Genomic DNA, 11,373 nt, shown 5'->3' with positions numbered 1-11,373 from the left:
GATGGCCGGAGGTCCAACATGGACCGCTATCATCAAGAAACAGAGGAGGAATCGGCAGAGCTAAAGCAAGGGAAGTTGAATCTGGTTAAGTCCTAGTAATTCACGGCAAGATCCCAATCATCGATGGCTGCACAGAGCAAGAATGGGAGGAAAGACGGTGCTGGTGAGTTGAGAGGCCACAATGCCTCACCACGGATGATGATTCGGCCACGGCAAGATGAAGCAATTTTTTTTCTTTTTTCCTTTTTTTCCTCGTAACTACGATGGGCTCTCATTCATCGAGGGGTGGGGATGGAGCGTTATAGAGACTTAGCCTCCGGGCCCTCTTGGGACTCGTGAGTCTTAGATTCCCATTGGGATTCCATCGCCGCCACACTCCCTTATGTGAGGGGCATGCCCAACCTTCAGGCTGGGTTCAATTAAGTCAGCCCGATCTACTGGACCGGGCCTTACAGTGGTTGTAAAAGGGAACATATAAGAAGAAATCACAAAAGAAAATGGAAGAATTTATCGAATCAAGTGCTCTCTCTCCTTAGTTGCATCTTCAATAACCCAAGATGATAAGCAGCACGCCTTCCCCCAATAGTTCATGCTAAATACATCGGCGACAAACTAAAACTGATGTGGCAATGGAGAAAGCAAATTCCTGTGAAATTAGGGGCAGTTTCTGTATCATATCTTCTGATGTCTCCAAGAGAATTAACGATGAATGTAACAATACTGGACACTCTAGTAGTAGCAGGCAATCCAAGCATCCCATGTAAGAAAATGATCCGGTTAGTATTCTTCCTTCATCGTGCTTAAGCTTATGTAAACAATATAGAATTCTTCAGCCAACTGTATGGCTGCTATTTTTCTCCCACCATAGATGCACTGCATTGGAGAGAACAATATCAGTGCTGACAGCATTAGGAAATATGTCTGTCGCCCTATGATAATATAGCACATCTGCAGAGGAATAAGCAAATTGTCATTAACAAACCTCTAATATGAAATTCAAGAACTAGATACATACCAAAAAAGCAAAATTAAACTTGCAGTGAATCATTTAAAATGCCAGAGAGTAGGACAGAGCAAAATAGGTTTGCTAGGCCCCAATGGTAGGAAGGCAATCCTACACCAATTATTAAGAGTCTGAACAACCATCATGCATCATAAAATCTTCAAAGATTATTTCTTCAAATAAGAGGCCCTCAACAGGTTTTGACAAGAGAAATGTGATGTGAACTACAATTAGTCTAGGCTCCTTGAAATTTGTTTCGTTGTTTAAGAATTATTTTCTAGCTCTCCAGATCTGAGTCAGAGACATAAGTTTTTCCACTGAGGATTGGAACTGGTTTACTTTCAAACTAATGAACAAAATACAAAAAAGAAATACAGGTGAAACAGGCGCATACCATTGTCTAGAGAATTTCTGCGTCTTGGAAATTAGAAGAAAAAAAACATGTTTTTGACATAAGGAAAAACAAACATATGTTGTGCCTTGAGAATTAGCAGGAAGAAAAAGGTTATTGACATGCTTTTCACATAATGAAATACAATCATCTCCCATGCCTTGTGAATTAGAAGAAGAATGTCAACATGTTCCACATTGATGAAAAACAATATTTTCAATATAAAATCAGCATTAACAAATGACGTAATGTCAATAAAATAGCTGCATATCTGTCAAATACTTTACAGGGGAAAAGCCCAAATTTGATGATGTAAGAAGCAAAAGGAGGTTCAAGTAATATACACACTAGTCCTTTGATGTTGTAAATAATATTCAGACTTCAGATATTAAGACAGATGATATTCAAGTACTTTTTCCTTATTGGAATTGACACAGTACCATCTGAACCTTGTTTCTACCATAATACAAGCCGAAAAGTGCAGACAGAGTTGATTTTGCTAACAAATTTCAGTCATGACATTCCCGTACTTTATCTAAAAAGAACAATACATATCATATAGCTCCAGATATGCCTTTGGATTAGAACTTCCAAGAAAACAACAAAGCAATCAAATAAACTAGTGTTCCATATTCCAACTCACACAGAAAAAAAAATTAACTTGGCTAATTGTTTCACTCATTAAAAAAGCCATGGCATACATGGCAAGAGTGATTTTCGAGGCACAAAATACTAGCTTGTCCTGCTTGGCATTCTAATTTCATCAGAAATGTAAGAATGACCTTTATCCAAGAACAATATTGTCAAGATTGAGCCATAGGAAACCAAAAAGGACCGAACCAGGGAACAATGCAAGGTGGCATGCTAGGCTTTTCCCTTGTAACATGTAAGTTTAAAAAAAAAAAAATCCAAGAGGGAGCTGGAAAAACAGATAAATATGAGGTTAGCATAGAACACCAATTGTAAAGTTAATGATAATTGGAGAAAACAATGTTCCATCTGTTTCCGAGCATAAGTTCATTTTTGATATCAAAAAATGTTATACATTGAAAACTTTCAAGTGCCAAAGAAATTAACAGTTAGGACAAATTTTCCACTCCATACGTAGGCAATTATCTATGACTTCTGCTATGCTTACCCGAACGAGTACCGGAATGAGCAGCCAACAGGGTGTCAGTGAGATACATGGGGGATAGGTGGTTCATTTGGGGCTTTAATGCCCCATCCTACATCCACCTTTCCAGAAAAAACCCATACTGGGTGCGCACTCTAATACCTGCTGGAGTACGTAAAGAATACAAAACATATTCCCATCTAGTCATAAACATTCTCATCTACATTCTTTCAACTTCCTCTGATCAATTTTCAAGAATATACAAAACCTGTCCTGCTATTCCTCTTTTAACATCCCCTAACAACCCAAACTGAGCATTTGAGTATCATGACCCATCTTCACTCGGCTCCAATTAGCAATAACTAGATCAATATACATGCATTGCACATGAGAAGCAGATTATAGCCGGAATCCCAACCAAGGTCCGCAACATTGTGAGGTTGCTAGCACTAGAAGGAAAAGACAGACTCTTAGGGAAGAAAAAAGGGGTAGTTGGGAGCTAATAGCTCATCATGGTCAGGAAAAACAACAAGATTCGTGGAGCCGAATGGAACTGAGACCCACGTGGGGCAGAACTCAGGGGGTGCAGACACACCCAAAAAGTTCCTGTTAGAGTAGTACAGATATCCTCATCAAATAGAAGTCCTTATAAAATTTTAAGGTTTTATTCATGCCTAACCCTTTAAAATGAGTATCTTATTAAAAGAAAATTCTAAAGGAGAACAGCATTGTTTTTCCAGCTTATGGACAAGCCAGTCACTTCAAGTAAGAAAAGCTGCTACCCAGGAATCATGACCACGTATCCTCTTGTGCGGGAATACCATGACCTGCTGCAAAACATATCCTCCTCTATATGTCCTGATTGCTGAATATGAAGTCTCATTCAGGGGATTTGTTCATTCCATCTTGTATAACCTATATAACAGACTTTCCAGTTTCCTAGAACTTCATTTAACTTCTCCATATTAAGAAATCTTGCAGTATATAAGCTCTTTCTTTATTAACTTCAACTACATCATTGGAAGTACAGCGAAAGCTATTTTCAGATATGAAGGCAAATAAAATGTGGGCACCGCACATCATGGTTTGTTTAGTCTTTGCACCTGGTTAGGGTTTCTTCTATCTCAAAGATGACAATTTATTGTTTACATGAGAGAGAGAGAGAGAGAGAGAGAGAGAGAGAGAGAGAGAGAGAGACTAGGAGCAAAACAAAGATAAACAATTATTTCTTCTATTTTTCTCATTTTTACCTTTATTCCTTGCTCCCCTAAAAAAATCCTCACGCTTGGTACCTCTAGTCTCATGATGAACTAAATAATATATAGCATAATTTATGCCACCAAATTGGGATGATTTGTACCTTGGTACACTGCCCAAACCGTCTTTCGGCAATGTCCCCTTTTTGGTGGATTCCAAGCATGAAGCTCCTATGAGATTAAGATGGTTGCTAGGTTTGAACAATGATGGCCTTGCCAAACAAGTATAATTTTAACTTGGAATATCATGTCTCCAAATAATGAAATCAGTGAGAACAATAGATCTAGAGACTCATAAGTTAAAGAGAAAAACTTAAAACATCGTGTTATTCTACATATATGCTCATGGAAACAAGAGATAATAGCATGCACACAATAAAAGCATGGCTTCAGGTACAGTCTTAGAAGGTGCAAAAGGATTAATAAAAAATGAATAACTACTTCTAGAAGCATTTAAGGAAATAAAGAAATTCCAAGTAATATATATGGGACTATAAAATGATTGTTTATCACCAACAGATAAGCACTATCTGACCAAAGATTTCAGTGCAAAGCAAACAAGGAGAGTAAATAATTAACAGATGTGGAGAAACACCCATTACAGAGTCCTGTAAATCATTGATTTCTTGAAAAAGAAAGTTGTGAGCATTCCTTGAGAATACTAGAGATTAGAGGAACAGAAAGAAATTTATTCTTATTCTTCCAACCTTTATGAGAAATGGGGGAAAGAAAAGGCAATAAACCCATGGAATGTACGATTATGTCAGGGATAAGCTCATGAAAATGCAAGAGAATAACCAGGGATACAGATCTATCTTGGGTGCTTTTGTAATTGGCAATGACCACGCACTACTTATTATATAAAGTGAAAGAAGGAAATAATATGTATGCTTGCTTTTGAGGAACTAAGGGGCAGAGTTGATTGCAGTTTCCTCATGCACTACTAAAATTACCTAGTTCAAGGAGATATGATGTGGGAACATTTCTTGACAAAATTTCATTTTAACTTTTCCTGTATGAAGTTTGATAAGATGTAAGGTTTGAAGTTTGAGCTGAAACAAATCCATTTAGTTAAAATAAACCGATTTCGGCTTGAACTGGTTGAAAACTTACCCCAAAAACCTGATTTTTGTCAATTTCTGTAGTTTCAATCAGTTTGGCAATTTCAGTTTGCCAATCAGAAATGACTGAAATTAACCAATAAATTCTGTTTTTAATTTATACTTTATTTAATATCATACTTGGTTCATTTCTCTGTTTCCTTCATTACAATGGGTGTGCAGCGCCAATTTTAGGTTGGTTTTCTTTATATTTCGTAACTTTAAAGAGGGAATGCTTACTTATAGATGATAAATGTAACCCTTGACAGGTTAAGTCCTCTAGCAGGGGCCCCATTTCAATACTTTAATGTAAATGGTTAAATGCAAAGCAATCCACAGCAGTAACATCTTTTTTTTCTAACCATACAAGTTGGACAACACACTAAATATTAAATCTTTGAGATTCATGGATTCAAAACTAATGATAGAGCATCTAAATTGAATTCCATACCATGGAACATAATCTAAACAATAATATATGTTTTGGAAACCTTCAACTTAAGCATCAAGGGATGAAAAAGTGAGTGGTTTTAATAGGATGATACTATGCTTTTCTTTGGTCTAATCATCAAAGCTCACTGAATTCAATATCCTTATGTTTTCAGATATCTAGATCATAATCAATGAAGTGGATCTTCCACTTACGTGCCCTATCATATACTTTTCACATTAGTACAATTAGTGCTATTTATTTCTGTAGCAATTGATGTACATGTTGAAGATCTCCAAAATATCTGATTTTTTATTTCCACCTATTTTTAAAGATTTAGGTCAAAGTAAATAGTATGGACCTTCAATTTAGGTGGTCCATCATTGTTTCTAGAATTGTTAAATCTTTAGTCCAGCATTTAATCCTTAATCTGTAGTTCATTTCATAACTACATACATTTAACTAATAGCTGCTGGCCTCAAAGATATGAGAAGGAAATGCTGAAATTCAATATATCTGCGAGTTTTACTAAACAATGATGAAAAAAGACTTGAAAACACTAGGAAATGAAAAGCTTCATGATTGCCAAAGGAATTGAATTTTCAACCAACTAAGGTTCAATAAATAAACAATATAGTCGTTATTGGTACAAAATACTGGTATAATTATGAATTTCACTTCAATAAACTATTAACTTAGCCAAAACTGCCAAACTACAGAAGTAATATATATATATATATATATATATATATATATAAAATATGAGATATTTTATGTAATGACTTTTCTTGGCTTTGTTTCTCTTCTATTTTTTTGTTTGACATTTTCACTTTTTTGACCAAAACTCCAAACTTGGATGAAGCAGCTAAATGATTTTGATTTATTAACCACCCTTTACCAACCAAATTCCTTGTCGGTCCCCTTTTGTTATGAATATATATTTAGGATCTTTTTCTCTAAATGATAGTCTAGCTACTTACTAATTCCATTGATCTTATTATTTTAAATAAAAATTTTGATTGTAAGCTTTTTTACCATTATCATAGAATTTCATTGGACAATGCACGATAGGGCTGGAAACGTACCTAGGTCAACCCAAGGCCCGGTGGGGCGAGCAGGCTTCATCTTGAGCTTTGGGCTTGGTTCGGGTTTATCCTAGTCGAGCTTGGGCCTAACAAAAAACACCCATATAAATTACAAGCCTTGCTTCATTTAATGCTTGGATTGGCCTGAAGCCCGAACTTGATTCTAAGCTCGAAACTCAAGCCCAGAACCCAATTCGAATCAGACTTGGATTGGCTAAGTGGCTAACCCAACTTGACCCACATTCTAATTCGTAAACACGACCTAGCGAGGCCTCCAAAGACTTTTACCATGCCCTCTATCTCATGTGCCGATGCCACCTCTTCAACGCCATCTGCTGTGTTGTCAGTATAACCACCTACTTCATGGACTTCTACAAGGTCCTCGCCATCCTCGATGCCTCCCATGGAAACCTCCATTGGCTGCTCTCCATCTATTCTTCTGACGACTCCTCCAAAGGCGGCGCCATCAATGATCATCTTGTCCTCAGCCTGCCACCAATCACCTCCATCAACCCTATCCTCTCCGGGTGGGTCTTGCGTTGTGGCTGTGTAGATGGCTGCTCACCTCTTTGACCATTCCAAGGCTGCCACCTCCCTTGCCAACCTCACTCTTGACAAAGAGTGCAACAAGAATATTAAGGAGCATGGTGAAGAGGATGGAGCTAGTGGTTGTTGAGCTCCACAGATGGTGGATTCCAACAGACAACTCCTCTCCACCATCCCAAGCACTTGTCCCAAGCTCCAACCTTAGCCCCTCATAGTCACATCTTATCCTTGCACTCCAATTTGCTCTTTCCAATGAGTTCCCTTCTCTTGTCCTCTCCTTTCATTCCACCTGAGTGCTGCAGGAACCCTATTCATAGTTTCTCTCCTGCCAGAACCCTAATCGTAACCCTAACACAACTCCCCGAGTAACCCTAACCCTGGCCTCACATCATTCTTGATGATAGGTGGGTTTCCATGGCCCGATCATCTTGCATCATGATAATGATCCAACAAGTTCGGGTTGCACGGAGAAATGGCAGAAGGAGAAGAAGAAAGCTTTTTTTATCCTTGGAGAGTTCTAGAAATGTCGGGCTCATCTCTAGCTTCATTCATGCCTACTTAGGCTCGATTTAGTCGGGCTCAAGTTTAGGCGCAAATTGATCTTAGGCTAGATCTTGGAAAACTTTTGGGCATGGGCCCAGCTTGAAGTCCAAAAAATATTTCCAGGTCAAGCTTGGGTATGAGGAAAGCCTGATCTAGCCAGGCTTGATTCTAGCACTAGATCCACATCTCCACTCCCCTTGTCTAAATTAATTATAATAGAATAGATTAATTTTATAATAATAATTTAACATAAGGACTTTAATAGAGATAATCATTAGTTGGATAACAAAGATTGTTTTGTCCCATTTACAAAAAGTAAGGCTATATTTGCCTTTTTATAAGAATAGGTACTAATTTGGGATAAGAATGGAAAAAGAGGCTAATATGTCAAAATCAGAATTCCATTCTCAAACCACTGACACTCCACAAGATAATTTGAAATCAAATTTTGACTTTTAAAACATTGTTTGGAAGGAAAAGGAGGTCCTTGACAAGGCACATTTTCCCTTCTACTTGTTAGAAATTCAGTGTGCTTAAAAATGTGTGGTAAGATCCGTGATAATGGCTTAATCGTATTGCAAGTCTAGTATTGGAGTAGAAAAACTATGCTTAGACAAAACACTCTGATAATAAGAAATGTTCATGACAAGCAATATCCAACATCAATTTTGTCGCTCACAAGGCAGGTCAATGACATGTAACCAATCAATACTTCACAAGGCAGATACAAAGACAAAAGAGTATAAGATTAGCTTAATATTGAAGATTTTATAGAGAGAAAGGGAGTATCTTGAAGCAAAGAATATATTACTCAAATAAGCATCTCCAGAGGAACCTATGACAGCTACAGTAAATCATAGTCATGAAAGAAGATAAAGAGGCAGTACAAGCAGTTTGAGAAAGGAAAAACACAACATAATGATTGTATATTGTAAGGATTGCATTTGTTGGCCATCACCACAATATTAAAAGAACTAGAAACAAAAAAGTTACTGAAAATCAAGATGACAAAAAATGCCCCTATCAAGTAAATGGATAATTTACATCAGCTTAAGCCCTTAATATATATGATAGCAGGACAAAGAGATCTATGCAAACATCAAAAAAAATGCTGAACCTGTACCTGCAGTTCATGTAGTGGTTCCACAGGCTGAGAGAAATTATGACGTGAACTCTGATCAAATCACTTATGGATCTCATTCATATTCAAACTGCACATCAACATGTACATATTTCCTCATGAGATGAACGATGAATGAGGTAAAACTAGCCAACGTCTGGCATTCTTCACGAGTTTTGGCCTCAGAAAGAATACCATGGATGACTAACTTCTTAAGGTTTGGGCATCTTTCAATCATCCCAAAAACCCAATGTCCAAAGTGCTCGCTTATTACCGTCCATCCCAATTCCAATATTGACACATTCTCTAATGGTGACGAGCCTTGCAGACCATGATTGAGCAGTCCATCCCTTAATTCATAACTTAATGAAAGATGTCTGAGCTGTGGAAATGAAACAGCAATAGTTTCTGAATCAACAATCTCATCCTCATCATCAAACACCACACCCCAAAGCCGGAGTCTTCTCAGTTTAGATGATCTTGATATCATATGGTAGAATTTAGGCCACACAATTGTAAAATTGCTGACATCTACGACCTCCAGGAGATCTGTATTCTCGCCAATGTCCAAATGAGTCACACTGACATCATCAATCTTGAGCTGTTTTAGGGTACCCTTTCCAATCAGCTCAAAAAGATCGAGGTTTAATGCATTTAAGTGCAAGCTTTCAAGATTATCTGCTTCCAGTACTATCTTATCCACGCCTATGGATTTTGCATAAATATTCTTAAGTGTTTGACTGCTCAGTTCCATTGTAGATTGTGAATCTGACATTACAATCTCTAGTGTATCAAGTGTTAAAGATTCTATTTTCGGGCAGGCAGCAAGCAGTAGGCTTAGATCCAAGGCTGAGATACTAACATGTCTCAAAGAAAGGGATTTGAGACAAGTAAATCTCTGGTAACTTGGTTCAACCCCAGTAATAGCATTCTGGTCCAGATCCAACATCTCTAGCTTCTGCCGACCACAAATCTCCAGAATGTTTACATTTGGAGTTGTACGAACGTTATATGATAGACTCCTTAAGGTTTCTCTAGTATACATAAGCCAAGCGATCACAGGAGCAGCCGAGAATTCATGGACACTGTCCATATGGACTGAAAGGCACTGCAAACCCACAGTTTGAAATATAGTCTGTGTTATGAGAATCTCCAACTGCCTAGTGGTGAAATCATGAGGCCAATCATCAGAGTTGAAAGACAAGGTATGGAGGTGTTTCCTACAGGCTTCTCTCCATTTCCGGCAAGTTGCAGAGGCAACAACAACATTCCGTGCAGTTCCAAGATGGGAAAGAATATTGCCAATGACTTCCACAGGGAGGTCCTCCATGTATAACAAAAGGTCACCTAATCAAAAATCAGGAGCACTCAACCTTCTAGAGTTCATTCCATTATCCGAAGCTAACTACTTGTACATGAGCAACCAATGCAGAATATATAAGGTCCCGACCCAGTTAGATCCAGCATCTTTCTTTTCTGCAGCAGTTAATAGAAAGGATTTATAAGAATCAATATAACATAGAGGGGATAGAATAACACATTTTTTAAGTCAATAATTAAAACAAGCTAGGTTTTGAAAAAAATTTAGTAACAGAAGGCAGGTAACAAAAACAAGCATCAGACAATTCTCACAAATTCGTAAATTCAGACAGAAATAACATTCAATCAACATAAATTCAAAATCTGTGAGATCCTAATCATCTGTTGTTCAGACAATGTCAGTGGAATTTTAGAAGATTCTAACAATTTAAGTATTCCCGCATGAGGGCCCACATCCATTCAGAATGTCCAATAAAAACACAAATCCAAGATCTGAATTTGGAAATATCTATGAAGCCTTGAGGATCCTAATCCGGATCAACTAATTCATTATAATAAGCAATCAGTCTCGCCAAAAAATAGAAGTCGAACTACGAGAAACTAACATCCGAGGGTTCTTCACGGAGATGAATCCAATAGATCTTCCGTTTGGGGAAAAGAAACTACAAAAGAAAATTTGAGCATGAAATATTATAAAATATCGAATCCCGGCACCAGGGTTTCTAAGGAGGAGATCAAAAAAATTCAAAAGATATCAGAAAAAACGAGAGGATCTACTCTAAGCACGAGATTAATTAAATTAAACTATAGGGAAAAAAACGAGGATAGATCAAGCACTATACCTTCTCGTCTCGAATCGATCGCGGGATCGACCAAAAGAGAGGAAGAAAGATCGACGCGATAGGCGGAGTATTCTGATGATTTGAGGGGTAGAGCTCGTGGAAATTCAGGCTATTTTATTATTTTTTCTTAAAAAAAATAAAAGGCAACAGCGGACATGGGTGAAAGAGGAGGAAAAGGTCAAGCAGCACCGAAGAAGTTTTCCGATGGGTCCCCTATTTTTTTTTCTTTTCATTTTTTTTATTTGTTTTAATTTTTTTACTACTACTGCTGCCATTGCTAATATATTATTATTATTTTCCTTCCCTGCAATCTGTTGGTCCAGAGACGGCCGCACAAGCGGGAAGGGCGGCATTTCCCAAGCAATGGCTTCCGCTAGCCTGGGCTCGAGGTAGCCGGTAGGTTTTGCTGCTGGAACTTTGAACTCAACCGCTTGGCAATGACTTTTTTTTTTTTTTTTTTAATTAAATTACACCGGCAGCTCATGCTAATCTCACATGAGCATTGTCTACATAATCAAAAAACAAAATACTCCAAAATAATGGAGGGACAAGTGCAAATCGGGTTCAGAAAGTCTCTCTAGAATGATGAGCTTGGCAATGCTTCGGAAAAAAAAAACTTCTTG

General features: G+C 37.7%; 1 protein-coding gene across 3 annotated transcripts; it reads right to left on the bottom strand.

Annotated features, from left to right (window-relative positions):
- Positions 1-506: 506 nt before the first annotated feature.
- Positions 507-11,084, bottom strand: LOC103720034 (F-box/LRR-repeat protein At1g67190-like). 3 transcript variants are annotated; one of them, XM_026809753.2, is made up of 3 exons: positions 10,751-10,986; positions 8,592-10,064; positions 507-873 (listed from the first exon to the last, which is right to left on the bottom strand). In XM_026809753.2, the coding sequence occupies exon 2, from the start codon at positions 9,916-9,918 to the stop codon at positions 8,665-8,667; it is 1,254 nt and encodes a 417-aa protein (XP_026665554.2). In that variant the 5' UTR covers positions 9,919-10,064; positions 10,751-10,986; the 3' UTR covers positions 507-873; positions 8,592-8,664. The 3 variants fall into 3 exon arrangements, 2 of the variants coding, with proteins under 2 accessions (XP_026665554.2, XP_008807780.2); XM_008809558.4 differs by having other exon boundaries at positions 507-948; positions 10,751-10,979; XR_003388146.2 differs by lacking the exon at positions 8,592-10,064 and having other exon boundaries at positions 507-948; positions 10,751-11,084.
- Positions 11,085-11,373: the final 289 nt, after the last annotated feature.

The sequence above is a fragment of the Phoenix dactylifera genome, unplaced genomic scaffold (assembly GCF_009389715.1).
Source record: "Phoenix dactylifera cultivar Barhee BC4 unplaced genomic scaffold, palm_55x_up_171113_PBpolish2nd_filt_p 001644F, whole genome shotgun sequence".
NCBI lineage: Eukaryota > Viridiplantae > Streptophyta > Magnoliopsida > Arecales > Arecaceae > Phoenix > Phoenix dactylifera.
This window is presented reverse-complemented; position numbering and strand designations above follow the sequence as displayed.